The sequence below is a fragment of the Hippopotamus amphibius genome, chromosome 8 (genome assembly GCF_030028045.1).
Source record: "Hippopotamus amphibius kiboko isolate mHipAmp2 chromosome 8, mHipAmp2.hap2, whole genome shotgun sequence".
Taxonomy (NCBI): Eukaryota; Metazoa; Chordata; class Mammalia; order Artiodactyla; family Hippopotamidae; genus Hippopotamus; species Hippopotamus amphibius.
Genome location: NC_080193.1, coordinates 60370273 through 60386522, shown reverse-complemented (window position 1 = coordinate 60386522; position 16250 = coordinate 60370273). Strand labels below are relative to the sequence as shown.

The 16250-nt window shown below is 33.6% G+C and overlaps 1 protein-coding gene across 1 annotated transcript in view; it reads right to left on the bottom strand.

Moving 5' to 3' along the window:
* KYNU (kynureninase) overlaps positions 1-16250 on the bottom strand; it is a 96993-nt gene that overhangs the window by 53582 nt on the left and 27161 nt on the right. Inside the window, exons 4-7 of the mRNA XM_057745732.1 lie at positions 11099-11160; positions 9478-9549; positions 8212-8286; positions 5731-5877 (exon numbers count right to left, since the gene is read on the bottom strand). Coding sequence (XP_057601715.1) covers positions 5731-5877; positions 8212-8286; positions 9478-9549; positions 11099-11160 — 356 coding nt within the window. The remainder of the gene's footprint in view (positions 1-5730; positions 5878-8211; positions 8287-9477; positions 9550-11098; positions 11161-16250) is intronic.

Here is a 16250-nt window from a genome sequence, read left to right as displayed (position 1 = left end):
TGCCAGCATCCATATAAGATAGAGTAGAATAGTGTAAAAGATGTGATAAATAAGGGAATGAACTAATGAGAACCTGCCGTGTGGCACAGGGAACTCTATTTCACTTCACTGTACAATAGAAACTAACACAATATCGTAAAACAACTATATCCCAATTTTTTTAAAAATGTAAAAAAAAAAAAAAGAATAAGGGAGTTCACTCAAAAAATGTTTATGTGCAACTGTCTGCCAGGCACGATGAGTTCCAGAGTGCTGTAGGCTGTTTTATGTGGCATTGGAGAGAGAAGGTGAAATATAAGCAGTTGGTACTGAGTTTCTTTAGGGATAAGATTATTAAAATTTTATCAGTCCATTACCCAGACTTTAAAATTTTCAGTGTAGTCTATTGAATCCTAACCACACTGCTTAGATTATTGTTTTCTTTTATAATCTAGTGTAAAGTGTCCAATGAGAATCTTTAAAGTTATGAATATTTCACTTTCTAAGGATTCATTATTATTTTTTGTAAGTTGGATATGCCAATGTGATTATTTTATATATATTGATAACATTTACTGATTACTTACAATGCACTAAGTACTAAGTGTTTTAAGAATAGTACCTTGTTTCTCAGTAGAACAAACCAATGAAGTAGGCACTATTACCTTCTCCATTTGTTAAGTGGAGAAATGAAGTCACATTGGTAAATGAATTAAGCCTCTTAAACTATGCTAGAAACTAATGGAAAGACAAGGGTTCAAGGCCAGGTCTGGCTCTGTCTCTACTATCTAAACATTTCATTAATGCAAATGCTACACTGCATTTCAGAATAAGTGTCCTACTCCATCAGCAACCAAAAATGCCTGAATTCCAGGTGTGGCAAGGCTAATAGCTGTTCTTCTTGAGCACACAAATATACTTCATTTGCCGAAAATGACCATGCATTAGTCAAGGGAATATAAGTGGAAATCAATTTTTCCATTGTTAAGCTAATGTTTTTAAGATGTTAGTATTCCCCTTTACATCCCTTTATCCCATTCCTTTGGCTGAACAATGACAGAAGCTCTAGGGTATGAAAGCCATAGGATGCAACCTTGAACCACTGGTAACCTGAATCATTGCATTGGAGAAAGGTGATCCCTGACTGCTGCATGAACAAGAAATAAACATCTATCACAGTGAAGGCATTTATGGCTCTATTTAATTGTTACCAAGACTTAGTCTACCTTATATACCAAGAGTTTCCATTGACAATAATTTCTAATTACCTATTTCTTATCATAATCCGACTTGAGAAATTATAATTTGTGGGGAGTCTATTCATTTCACCAGATGATCTAGACTTTCTCTTTATTTCTCTCTCTATTTCATTATGTTGCCGAACAACTTCCCATGAATTGTTTTCAAATGCTTTGTGAAATGAGGCAAAAAGAAAAATAGAAGAAAGAAAAAAGGGAGGGAGGGAGGAAGGGAAGGAGGGAGAGAAGGAGAAAGGAGGGAAGATGCAAGGAAGGAAGGAGGAAAAAGGAAAAATTAAAGAGGATGAAGAGAAAAGAGGGAAACAGATTAGAAACAATGATGCTCCATGGGGGTGTAATTGGGAAATGCAAGAAGTACTATGGGTGATTTAACCTCAACCCCTTCCCAACCTCTCTTCTTAGCCTCTCTCTACTATAGGGCCATAAAAGCTAAAACCCCTTTTACTCATGCTTCTTGCTTCAAAAGGCAATGGATCATAAATAGTAAACTGCTAGGTTTTTCTGGGAAAGACTGCACTTTGGATGAAAGGGACAAGTAAAGCTGTACTGCTATTTCTCCCTTCTTTTTTTCCTCTACTTTAAATATAATTGTGATATGTGCATTTGGGACAATTCTCCTTGTGACCATGACATGAGAAGACTGAAGAAAATCTAAGAAAGCCCTGGAGATGTCACACAAACATTACTCAACTGCAGAGTGCATCCTAGCAGCCTCCTGTCTCAAGTCTTCTGTGGTGAGAAAAATAAACCCCTAATTTTCAGCTAATTTTTCTCTGAAATTTTGTTTCTTGCAGCTGAAAATCTTCACAATTGATTCAGGAATATTAAAGGGAAGACTAACCCAGGGAGAATTAAGAAGTGATTGGTTGAAAAAGTAAAGAACAGGAAAATGTCAGAGTTGAGTCTAAAGATCTACAAGGATGGCAGCATGAAATAGGGATATTTTGGAGAGAGACACGTCTGGAGCATACTGATCTCAAGGTGCATATAGGACTTCCAGGTGTAATAGGTAGATGCTCATAAATAACAATTTTCAAGTGTGGGAATAGCCTGTAGGTTTTACTTGGCAGTGAGAGACAAGTTGTGGCAGTGGTTAAAATCTCTAGGGATGGTAATTCAAAGGACAGTGGGGAACATTCAGTGAGTGTAGATAAAAAGAAATTATAAGTAGAAATAAGTAATAAAATATGAAAAATATATAAACATAGAAGTAAGGCAGAGCTCCAAGATGGTAGGTTGGCCAGTAGTATAAAATTAAGTAGATGGCTTCAAAGACAAAATATGCAAATGAGTCTTCAAACTGATGTCTCTTTTCACATGCTGGCCTTCCCTTATAACATGGCTCTCCAGCCTGATCTTATACTTAATTTTCCTTGGCCTCCCCCACTTGTCACCATCCAGGCCTTCTTTTCGGTTAAGAAAAACCTCAGCATTCTCTAAATTCATTATGTGAATCAAAGCCATACTACCAACTATTCTTTTATTAATTAATTTATTTTACATTTTAGATGATCTCTAGAAATCTTGTATTTTCTCTTTCCATCAGAATCCATTTCTAGACCACTTACAATGAAAAGACAGATAACCAAATACAAAATTGGGCAAGACACTTGAACAAGCATTTCATAAAAGACACTTAGCTAGTACACATTTGAAAGGTCGTCAACCTCATCAATAGACAGAGAAGTGCATATTAAAACTACAATGCATTATTATTATAAACTAATCAGATTTGCTATTGATAAGAATGAAGAGCAACAGAAACTCATACATGCCGGTGGGAATGTATGACAAATTGATACAAACCTTTGGAAAGTTGGCATTGTTGATTAGGTTTTAACATATACATACTTTATGTTCCAAGAATTCCAATTCTAGGTATGTACTTAACAGAAATGGGTGTGAATACATACCCAAAGACATTTATAAGGATGTTCACGGTAGAATTTATTGTAATAGCCCTTAAATGGAAATGAAACTCAAATATCTATTCTGATTGAATGGAAAAAATTGTTATCTATTTTATACACTATAATAATGTACTGAAGTGAAAAGAAAAACAGACAAAACTGCTGCTATGTGCAACATGGAAGAACCTCACAAATACAATTGTGAGCAAATAAGCAAGACACAAAAGAATGTATGTTAATCCAACCATACAAAGTTCAAAGATGGGCAAAGCTAATATATATATATTATATATGGTTAGAAGTCAGGAGAGTGGAACCTTTGGAAGGGAGGTAACAGGCAGTATTTGGGAGAAGGAGGATTCTGAGTGTTATAAAGGTTCTAGAAGTTTCTTGATGTGGGTGATGGTTATAAGGGTTCAAAATAACTCATCAAGCCACTTATGATTTGTGCTTTTTTTGGTATATATGTATTTCTTTAATTAATATTTTTTCAAAATTCCTATCTCCACTTCCCTTTCATATGAAGTTTCTACTTCAAAATATACTATTTGCTGACTTTTATTAATCCATCATTTTTAGTTCCAACCCTGCTTCTGGAAACTTCCATCGTTTTTATGTCACTTAGCCATTCCTAACAGTGGCTCTTTTATGGCTTTTTTTTTCTCCTCGAATTTCCCAATTCTTTCTTGATTGGACACCTTTAATTTTTTCTTTGTCTCTCTCTTCAGTTTTATATTCACAGACCACTCAGAGAGATACATAAGTCCATATTTTAAAAAATTTTTCTAAATCTCCATTGAGAATGGATGGAATTGTCTAGCAAGTGTACAAGTGTCTGTTAAAATAATTTTGATAATGGATAAATTGAAGTCTGCTACATCACCATTTCACTCCTGTAGTATCCATCACTTCGGTGCAGTTACATTTATATGGAACTGTTCATTCCTACCTTCCTTTCTTTGACTGAAAACTCAATGAAGTTTTACTGATAGGCATTTACTATATCTTTTAAGTGAAAGAAAGCCTGCAAAATACTGAGAGAATGGTTTTAGCAACCATAATAGTCAAGAATGAGAACTACATATAGTATCTAGTAAACAAGTTTATTTTGTTTTTTAATGAGAAATGAAAGAAAATGTATATTTAAGCCACTTTCTATAACTTCATATTTGTTGAAGACAGTGGAAGGCAAGAGGGAACCACCATTTAACAGAAATGTTAAATGGCAGAAAGTGTGCACTCCAATAGATATTTTATACTATTCATAATCAGCACTGCATTTATGAAGTGGGTCCTGTTGTCCCAAATTAACACTTCTAAAAACAGAGACTCAGAAAAGGCAAGTCAACTTGCCCGAGAGCATATAAGAATTAAGCGACCTAGCCAAAATCTGAACCTCAGATTGAGTGCATTCCAAAACCCATGATCTTCCACTCTACCATCCTGCCTCATTTCTATGAAGTTTAATGAGACATGCATGTATACTAAGGCAATCAGGGACTTCTGATTACTTGCATAACATTTTAAAATATGACATCTTATTGGCCTCCCTTTATTCTGATGCATAACATTTAATATCTCAATTAAGAAGACATTATCTTTATATCTTTCGTAATGCACTACTTTCACAGTTATCCATCAAACCAGTTCGAAGTCGTGGCTGGAACTTCCTAGAGACTGCTGATAACAGTGCTAAATTTCTTTTCATTAGTTCCATTCATTAGCTTCAATAACTGAATATATTAACTAGATCACACACATATATTAATCCCATAACTTATTAAAGTTCAGAATATAATTCGATTGTCGCCTTTTTAAATATGAGACTTGATTGGTGAATCAAATAGAACTGTTATTTAAAGATTTTAAATATAAATTGTAACTGTTGAATGTTTTTCCTATGATTTCTTTTTTTCAGACAAACAAATACTAAAAATAGTTTTTTACAGGCACTTATATATAAAGACTTACTCTTTCACAATAATAAACTATGTAAACATTATTCAGTAGTATGTAGGGAAAATTAATCGTTATAGGCAGTATAATGTCTTCCTTAAAGTAAACTGGGTAAAATTCCATCTCCGATAAACTTTTATTCTGCATCTTCCCTTCTTCAGGTACATAGGTTAATAGGTACATAGGTACATATAATGAGTTATAGTATGACAAAGCACCAAAGTTGAGTTTCTAACAGTGGTTACTATCCTAAGTATTGTCTGCTTCCTGCTGACTGAGCAGCTCTGTACCAATGATATCACCTACAGGAAGCTCACTTGTCCTGCTGATTAGAGGTAGACATTGGGAAAGCAGATGCTAATAAGGAGGTAAGACCACAGAAGTGACAAAAAGAGGTTTAAATAGAGACGCCTAAAGCAAAATACATATATATATTTAAGATATATTTAAGATATTAAATACATCATATTATATACCATATATATATGATATGTATCTTACTCTTTTTTAAAACTTTAAATAATTTTACCCAGACACAAACAAAGGTAGTTTACTAGAAGTGCAGTTGAATACTCCTATAGAGTGATGTTCTGGACAAGGGAGGAAGGAAGAAATGACGTGCATACCTTTGCTTGTCCAGCTTTTGTGATGGCAGGTATATTAAAGAGCTGGCCAGTATAAAAATGCAGACCACTGAACAGGATCACTGCAATAGAGTCACCTTCGTTCTCAATTACTTCAAGGATATCCTCTAATCTTAATGTTTCTTCCCCCTAAAGTCACGTTAGGCACAAGTTATATTATATCCACAATAACAAATTTATCCCTTTATATTTCCCAATCTAAAATTCACCTTGAGATCTTTTATACCATATGAAAAATCAAAGGTAAACTTTTTCAGATTAATAATCTTCAAAAGTCTGGCAAAAGCATGTATTTGAACATGCTTTTTGTTATTAAGAAATGATAATAAAATAGTAAAAAGAATTTTATAAAGTGTAAGTCTTTGCAAAACCCTACTGCATGATTTTATGCCTCAGTTTCCCACTTAATTTTTACTATTTATATACTTATAAATTGTTTCCTTCTTATTTCCCTCAAGTAAAATACCAGAAAATACAGGATGTCCATAAAATATTAAATGTCAAGGCAAAATTCTTAGAAAGTAGTATTTTACTTATCAATCTAGTATAATTTATTTTTTCTAGAAAAAAAGACACATATACATCGTTCATCTGAGTGTAACTTAATCAATATTCTCTATTAATTTAAAAGTTCTCCATACCAATCTAAAGATCAAGATCCAAACAGGAAGAAAATATCAATAAAACAATATTATCACGGTTACTTTTCCTCCACGACTGCCCCCCTAAGACTAATGATTGGTTACTTCATGAAAATTGTGAATGAATTTACATTTGGTCTTATAAACAACTTGAGTGAAAAGAACTCAGCTGGATACAAATTATCTATTTGCAGCCTAATAATTGTCATGTATTTATGAAGTCTTCCTGAATTTTCTGCTGTGCTAAATCTGACATGATTATAAAGTCCAAGCATCATTAACTACATTAATATGTGGGGAAAACTCATTAAGGTATTAATGAATTTTCCTTCAATTATTTTTAATTTTTGGTAACTCTTACTATTTGCCAATTAGTGTGTCCCACATTAGGCATATATAATATGTATCACAAATATAATACTACTCTAATTTTTGGTAGTAGTCTGAGACTTGTTTACAAAATGATAATCTATAAAAATAGGATTGACAATGAAATCTCTGAATTTTTAAGTGATGCTTACTTTATACATAAAGAGAAGGATTTCAGTAATTCTAAGAAAAAATTCAAGATAAAATTAATAATATGACAAACGCAAACTCTCTTTTTTTCTTAAAGGAAGCTCATACAGTTTGTCCACAATAATTTCAAAAAATAAAGTAAGGAAAGTGTTATATATACTAATACTTTATTTCTTTAAAGAATCAGTATTAAGCCAATGAGAAATATATTTCAATGATAAGGTATGGTTCTCTCTCATGTTGATGTGCTCTAATCTGGTAATGCTAAAGAGTGGTCCCAAAATTATGATTAACTCCTACAGCTCCACAACACTTGTCACTTTTAAAATAAAAACTTGTGATATATTAGTGGCTATGCTCATTTTTGCTGGAAATAAGCAATTTATACATAACCTATGAAAGAGATATTGTTCCAAAGCTGTGAGAACTTTCTATTCCCTTAATTTATTGCATGTTGGAAAACAGAAGTGAATAGAGTAGATTTTTAACTTCTCAAATTAGTTCTGGGTTGAAAGAAATAATTGTTCAAACACTGGCTTAACAGCCTGGAAACATTGTACATACGTGAAACCTAAAATTTACTCTGTGTGGATCTCTTGGTGCCAAATTACATAAGCTGCAGGGTTTATATGTCAAAACCTGTAGAACTTAGCCTTATATCTTTATTAATACAAAGTGCACAGTATTTAAGACCTTGAATATATGGTCAAGCCCAAGTAGGTGTTTCCTTTGTTATCTGTTTAAATATAAAGGAGTCTCAGAGATAAAGTAACTTTCGCAAAGTCACATACCCAGTACGTTGCTGGGTCTCAGATTTCCCTGGAAAGTAATAGTGAGGTTGTAAGCCTAATTTCTTTCTGCTACACCACACCCCTTTCTATACCCAAGACCAAGCTCAGAGGAAAGCATTTGATTCTTAGAGTAAGAAGGGCATGAAAGATAGGCAAATATCACTAATTTTTAACATGATTTCAATGGCACCCACAGGCAATGGCATTTAAAATTGAAAATGATACATGCAGTTTGCCATCTCCTCCCATCCCATTTAAGAATATGGCAGACTCCAGTGGGATTAATAGGAAAATAGTTTGCTTGTAATATGACTAGCCCTTGAAAAATTAAAATAAATACACTTCTGAGTTAATTCTCTATTTTAAGCAAAATGACCTAAAAGTATAGGTCTTTTATGCTTTCTTGAAAGTTCTATTAAAGTAATGAAGATAATAAACTTTTGAAGAAAATGAAGAAAAAAATCAATGCTAAATAGAAGCATGATGAATATTTATTTCTCTTTCTCATATACCTCTCTTGGCTTTATAATCCGCATACTTTTCTCAATGTTAAGTCCATGAAGTTGAAGCTGTGACTCAATAGCATACTGGAAAAGAAAGATGACTCATTAGATCAAGTCCAATGCAGAGAAGTACACTGAAATAACTCAGAAACAAATAATAAAATACCAATAAAAGCATATCATTATATTAAATTCAAGGTCAGGGTTAAAAGCAACTAAACAGAATGTATCAGAGAAGAATTGCTTAACATAATTTACATGCAGCAATCTGAAAATTCTTTGAAGCACGAAATATTAGAAATGGATAGAAATGTAGGGGTCATTTAGACATTAGGAGTACAAGAAATTTTTAGAATAAGATATCAAGTCATATAATCCAAGTCAAAACAGAGTTTACAAAATAACCAAAGTGAGCAGTGAAGACTTGCTAGGCTTCAGCATAGAATACAGAAATGGCTTGCCCTAGAAAGAGTAAGCTAGTAAAAGAAAAGGACATCAAAAATTTCCCTTCATTGAGAGCCCAGGATATAAATGGGAACAAGAAATTGTAGGGACCCTGAGTTTGTTCAAATCCTTTTTAGTAAGATCATGGTTATTAGTTTGGATTAATTACATGCCTTAAAATTACAAGCTGTGGGCTAGAATACTTAAACAGAAAAGACAGAAATCAAATTTGTTAACATTAAAACTGAAATATAACATTAAAATTGCAATATACTTTTATCCATGTCTGTGTCTGGAACAATCACATTTCTTATCAACTGAGATTGCTAAAAAAGTAGCATGATGTTTTTGTTGAATCACAAGAACTTCTTTTAGTCTTTAATACCTTTTTTTTAAATTGTAAAGCACCAGTAATTATGCCAGTGTGCTATGAAAACAAATGGACAAATAAATGCTTATATTCCTACTTTCTGTACCTAAAGGGTTAAGCACTGTGGTATGTATCGATTTAATTTCATAAAATAAAACAGCAACAAGAATTAATAAAACATTTATAACTGCATTTGATTTAGACAAGCAGTTTGCTCAGTCTTTAAAAAGACCAACAAATCAATGTTCCTATTCAATTCTTTCCTCCCTTAACACATTTTACTTAAACAAAAGAAATAAAGCTACAATCTATAAAAAATGCATAAATCAAAAGCACTTGACAGATCTTTTTATTATAAGGTTACTTGGAAAAGACTAGTGAATAAATATTCAAGTCAGGCAAATGATATGCTCCTTTAGGAAGAGCAGAAAGAATGTAAACATAATTTGAAGACTCCTTACATGATCTGAAGGGAAGGCTTTAGCTTCTAGGAGAATTTTATACCGTTTGGGTGTAGGCTTGAAAAACGATAACTGCAATGAAATGGATTTATTGAGAAATGCATTAATGCACAACTTAGACATTTGTTCATTTTATACCACACTTTCATTCTGTAATCTCTAGCATTTTAAAGGCACTAATCAGTTACACAGCTAGATGTCTGTCAAAGGTACCTTTTCAAATTAGCCTTGTTTCCAGTGAATTCTAAAAAGGAAAAACATATTTGCTTATTGTGATTTTCAATAGGAAAGCAAATTTGGGAGAAAATGTGAATCAGATAAAAACAAATTCTCAAACTTTACTGAAATGTTAATTGAAAAATTAACTTCCCAATGCATTTAATGGCAACTTCTCTGTTATGAGACTGAAATATCATGTTCTGTGTATGTCTTATTTATATTGATTTATCTAGCAGTTCAGATTTGGTTTCTAGTACATAAGATTTCTACAGTTTTATGATTTTATGAAATCTCATTTTAGGTGCAGCTAAAAGTACCTTTGCCCTAATGAAACATTTGGCGTTTCTAGAGGCACCAGAGAGAAGTAGCTCATGTGTTCTGTGGGACCTTTTCAATTCTCCACATAGCTCCTGGAAAAGAAATACTGACTGACAATAATAACAATAAGGATGGTTGCTACTGTTAATTGGATGTTGACCACTGGCCAGCGGGCTAAAGCAATTTTCACATATTATCATGTTTCATATGTATGAGGTAGGTGTTATCATCCTCATTTTTACAGAGGAAAAAATTAAGATTGAGAAATGCCAAAACCCTTGTCCAAAGTCAAGCAGGTATTAAGTAGCCTAGATGCGAGCCAAGCCGGAGGTGTCTGGACTGAAAACTTTGCTGTTTACCATCATACCTGACATACTCCGCACGTGCTTGACAGACTCCACAAGTACTTTTCTTTGGGCGTATTTAATAATCATGTTTATATTTTATCAAAATAAAACATTAATATCTTAATTGTGCATCTTTTTCCTATGGACATGTTTTCAAAATTTCACTTAAAAATGAAACAAACAATTACTATAGGCACCATATTTCAAATCAAGAATATATTTGACGTTTTAAGGTATACACATTACTAAGTACTTGGGATGTAAGAAATACCTAAACACAATGACTCATTTAAGGTACTGGGTCCTTTCCTTTCTAATTCTTTTTTAATCTACTCCCCCAGAATTAGTCTACAAAAACATGCTAATCCATAGTCCCACCATACCAAAGCCCAGCATATGGGAAAACTGTCTTTCTGAAAAGCTCATTGTTTGCTACCATTTATACATCATTGTTTTGCATGCTTGCAGCAGTTTTGCTTTTCACCCACTGTGACTCTTATTCCTTGTGTTCTGAGATAAGAGCTATTCATTATTCTAAAGCTCTTTGCAAGAGTCAACTCTCCCATGATTACGAAGAAGCCATTCTATCATGGTCCAGCATTTCCTGGTAGAAATGAAAATAACCTCACAACTTATTTTTAAATAAGTAAACCTCTAAATGCTCATGAATTAAAGATAGGAAAACATCAGATTCTGTAAATAGTGTATACTAAACATTGGTGGGAAAGGAAGCTTACCAGTAGAAGATGTAAATTAACAGTCAAACCATTCATTAGAGCTATTTCTTTCTCATTGGCTCCTGCAAAATAAATACATCATAATTTAGATTTTTCTATTAGTTCTAAGGACACTGGGAAAAACAAAGTATCACTCCTTCATCCTTAATGTTTTTAGAGATAAGGACATATTTGATGTGTCATCACAAAGAAAGGGAAGTTTTCCCACTTGACTCATTTTATCAAACGATATCTAGACTCACATGCACATAGCTAGCTAAAAATTATATTTCCTCTTTGACATACTAAATAATAATAACCTAATAGTGAAGCATTTGCTTTCTCCTGTAAACTAAAAATGATTTATCCTATCATCAGCTAGGTTGCCAGATTCCCACAGAGCACATTTTTGTGGTAAGTGCATCTCCAAAAGGAACTCTAAAAAGAAATGAAGGCCAATCACATTTTTAAAGCTGGTTGTTTCTAACATCAAATTAAAATACACCTTTAATAAAAGAAAGCGATGTTGGCTAAACATAATTCACTGTTATTACAGTGAGATATACAATACTGTAGTTCATAAGACAAAAGATCTAGGAGCAAAGTACAAAGAGCTAAATAGCTCTGGGCTTTATTTATACACACTGATATAAGACAATTAATATAGATGTGTATTGTCTGATAAAGAAAACATGCAAAATTAAGACATCCACTACACAATCATAATCTGATCTAATTCCTATTAACAAGGGTTTTGCCACTAGAAACAGACCCAGAGACAAAGCATACACTGAATACTTAAGAACTCAGAACACAATAACAAAGATAATAATACTTTCCCTATTTTTAATTCTTATGGTGTCTCTTAAAGACAATTAGACCTGTGTAATAGGAATAATATCTCTTTACCATCACTGAGAAAAATGGGCTATGAGCTTTAAAGTTTGTAAGGTTGTACTAGGTGTTAAAGAAAATGCATCATACAAGTCTTGCACTTATATCCAATGAAATGCTTCTGCTGGAGTCTCATTTTCAGTAAAAGAATAGATAGTAAGTGGAATAATTAATCTAAGTAATAGATAGATTTTTGGTTAAATTCACTTGAGGGGAGGCCACTGGAAATAAATGTATGAACAAGGAATTTCTGTTTCAACATAGCCATTTAAGGAAAAGACTTGTGTCCTCATCTAGTCAAGGAAATCTTTTTGTTGCATTCGATGGATGGATTTTCCCATTTGATACGCAAGGTTGGTAAAGAAATGGTGGCTGTTAAAAGATATATCTCTGGTCATGTGTAAGGTGAATAGTGTCTCAAGTCAAGGGACAATAAGAATGACCTCATTCTGCATTCCTAGCGCTAAATAAAATGTCTCAAACATACTAGATAGCTTATGTTGTGTACAGGGGCATATGTCTTCTCCTATGGTATGAAAATCCTTTTGAAATATGGTTAAAAAATGCTGCAAGCTTTGTTTTGTTTCTTGCATTATGGTATGAATTTCTATTTCTAAAACAAAACTATGATATCAATCTGATATTAACCTTAACTCCATGTTAGCTCTTTTTAAAAATTATTTATATATTTATTTATTTATTGGCTGTGTTGGGTCTTCTTTGCTGCACACGGGCTTTCTCTAATTGCACTGAGTGGGGGCTATTCTTCGTTGTGGTGAGCAGGCTTCTCATTGCAGTGGCTTCTCTTGTTGCACAGCATGGGCTCTAGGCACACAGGCTTCACTAGTTGTGGCACATGGGCTCAATAGTTATGGCTCGTGGGCTCTAGAGCACAGGCTCAGTAGTTGTGGCGCGCGGGCTTAGTAGCTCAGCAGCATATGGGATCTTCCCAGCCCAGGGATCGCACCTGTGTCCCCTGCATTGGCAGGTGGATTCTTAACCACTGTGCCACCAGGGAAGCCCCCTGTAGCTCTTTACATGCATCTTTTCTGAAAACTATTCATTTTAATAAAAAATATTCTGGCAGGGAGCATGGATGGAGAAGAGGGAGGGAAAATAATATATTTGGCCCTCCTTATCTGTGGATGTGAAACCTGAAGATATGGAGGATAGTCTGTATTCATGGCATGACCCACTTTATGTTAGGGACTTGAGAATCCTCCTAGTTTGGTATCCATGAGGGCTCCTGGAACCAATTCCCAAAGATACTGAGAGAGCAGAATTAGTAGAAAGAAAGGCATTTGAAAGAGTGTAGTGAGAAGAAAATAAAAGAGGAGAAAGTTAATAAATTTTACCACAAAATGAAAACCAAGAAATGGAAGAGGCAGGAAGGGAGGGAGATTTTCTTTACAAGGTCAGGCATTCCAGTTTTGCTCAATGATTACGTTCTGATTAAAATAATTATTCATTCCTCAGAAATGTTAGTCCTTCAAAGAATACAGTGTTCATTTTGGATCACCTAAAATTTTTCTTGCATGGAATGTGATGAACCACAAGTGCTGGGCTGAATTAACTTAGACATACACGTGGCCCTGTGCTTTCCTACCCTCACTCTCAATGGCATGCTAACACTTGGATCAATTCTTTGTAAATAATCCCTCACTTGAATACTATGTCTGCCCACATGCACAAAAATCATCCCACCTTGGCCCACTTTAAATTCAACCAAGCTCTTCACAAAATGCCCTCCTCATCTGCTAACGAACTTTGTCAAGGAGAGGATCAGTGAACTAAAGAGGAGTGCATGTGCAGCCGTGTATATCTAAGGACGGTGCAAATATTAATGCTGCAGAATGTTAACAGAAATGTTTGTTCCAAATATGACCTAAAGGCACTAAAGAATCAAGTGTTCTTAACATGAAAGGGCCACAAATCAGACTGATTGTTAGCTTATTTTCAAAAGAACATTTACCTAATTGACCTATCTCTTTTGGTCCAAAATGTATTTCAGAAATCAACATTTGCTCTTTTAAGAGGTTTCAATACTATCAGCATTCCATAAGACAAAAATCTTTTTTTTTATTCAAGCTGAAATTCTTTCAAGTTCCTTTCTTTGTTCCTTTTCTTTTTCCCAGGAACTTTTTGTGCAATAATGTTGAAACATCAATAACTACAAGTATGGGCTGTATGTAATTCCCTGTTCTATACAATATATCCTGTTGGTTATCTATTTTATACATAGTAGTTTGTAACTCCCCTAATTTTCTCTTCACCCTTCCCTCTTCCCTTTGGCAACCACTAGCTGGTTTTCTATATCCGTGAGTCTGTTTCTGTTTTGCATATAACTTCTTTTGTGTTATTTTTTAGATTCCACATAGGTGATGTCATACAGTGTCTGTCTTTCTCTGTATGACTTATTTCACTGAGCATGATATGTTCTAGGTTCGTCACGTCCCTGCAAAATGGCATTATTTCGTTCTTCTTTATGGATGAGTAATATTCCATTATATGTATACACCACATCTACTTTATCCATGCATCTGACTATAATTCAATAAAAAATAAAAATAAAAGAAAGAAGTACAAGTATTGGGGGCAAATTGATTGGAGGCCAAGGATTTTTTAAAACTTCCTAAAAACTTTTCGGGATTTGAAAGAGTCTTTACCTTAGAAGATCATGTACAACTTGCTGAAATAAATGTAAAAATTTGAATTACTTCATCTGCGACGGGTGTGAGCCAGTGTTTTCATTTGAAGAGTGCTTTCCTGCTTGTTTATTTATTGAACAGATTTTTTTTGCATTACCAGAAGGTAAAACTTATTTGTACACGAGCACTGCCTCCTCATCTCAGTGCCTGGCATGCTAATGTTTACTGAGCCTGTATTCTGTGCCACCACTTCTAATGTGACCTGTGTTATGCTCACGGTAACTCAATAAGGTATCTACTTTGATTTTCCATATTTATTAATGAGGAAACTGATGTGCAAAGAGATGGACTAACTCCCTTGAAGTCTCACAGATAGGAAGTAGGAGACAAAATCTTACCCTCTCTTAGAAAATAAAATAATTAAAATCTTTGTTCAAGATAACATTTGGAAGTATTGTCTATATTATCCACTCCCTGTAAGTCAAATATAGGAAGCATTTAATTTCAAATATTTTGCAAAGTGAGGATGATAGGGTCCCAGGTTGCTTAGTGTTTGATAAGGTTCATGACTGCCATATCATGTTCTGTATATTTTATTAAGCAGATGCAAATGTTATTGTGGATTTTGTTGTAAGGTTTGTAGTTAAGCTAAGTCCAAGAACTTTCCACTCTATTTTTCGAGTAGCAAATTCCTGTGGCCTTTAGATGAGGCTAGTGTGTGGTAGAGGATTCATGACTATTTGGAGAGAGCTCCCAGGGATTATTGCTTCTCTGAGGGTCAACCACAAGTTTCATAAAGCAAATTTATATTCACATTACAACATTTTTATAAGCCAAAATGCATGTATCTAGCCCTTTGTGATGTTTAGGTACCCAGGGAGAAGTAGGCTTAATAATAATACTAATAATATTCTTCAGCAATTCTATTTCTAGCATCTTGATAATATGATATTAATTATAAGGGAAAGTTATTCCATGTTTTGCAGAATTGTTAGTTCTATATAAAATGTTTTATTACTAGTTTTTCTTCTAATCCAAAATGGAAATTCTTTTCTGTGAATAAATAGGGATGCTCATTGTCTCTTCCTCCTCTCTATCCACTCTGTCAATTTGTACACATAATAATTTTTATTATCCTTCTGTTACTTTTTTTTGAGAAATTTTATGGCAAAATAAAAACTGTGGTTTTAAGAAGCTGGAAGATTCAATCATAGTCCAAAATATATAATTTGCTCATGACACATTTAGACAGCCAAGAAGTAGCAAAAATCAATTTGACTTCTGCTGCTCTCTTCTGTAGTTACTACATAATTTTAAAATTTATTTTGTAATTTTTACAATATCTATTTCCAAAAAGGATTTTAGGTTTCTTGTATTACAACATGAGAAAGAATGATTTTAAAAAATTGCAACATAGTACAATATATGTGGATGAGAAACTAATAAGCTATTAAATATTTTTGCTACTTCAAACTCTACCAAATTTTCTCAGAATTTACTAATAACAAAGGCAAAAAGGGGATCTGCATGAGATTTGCAACAAACAAGATAAACATGAACACATGCACAAATACTTTCTCAAAGAATCAGTTCCTACTAAAGCAAACAAAGTAAACGCAATAATTTTTCAC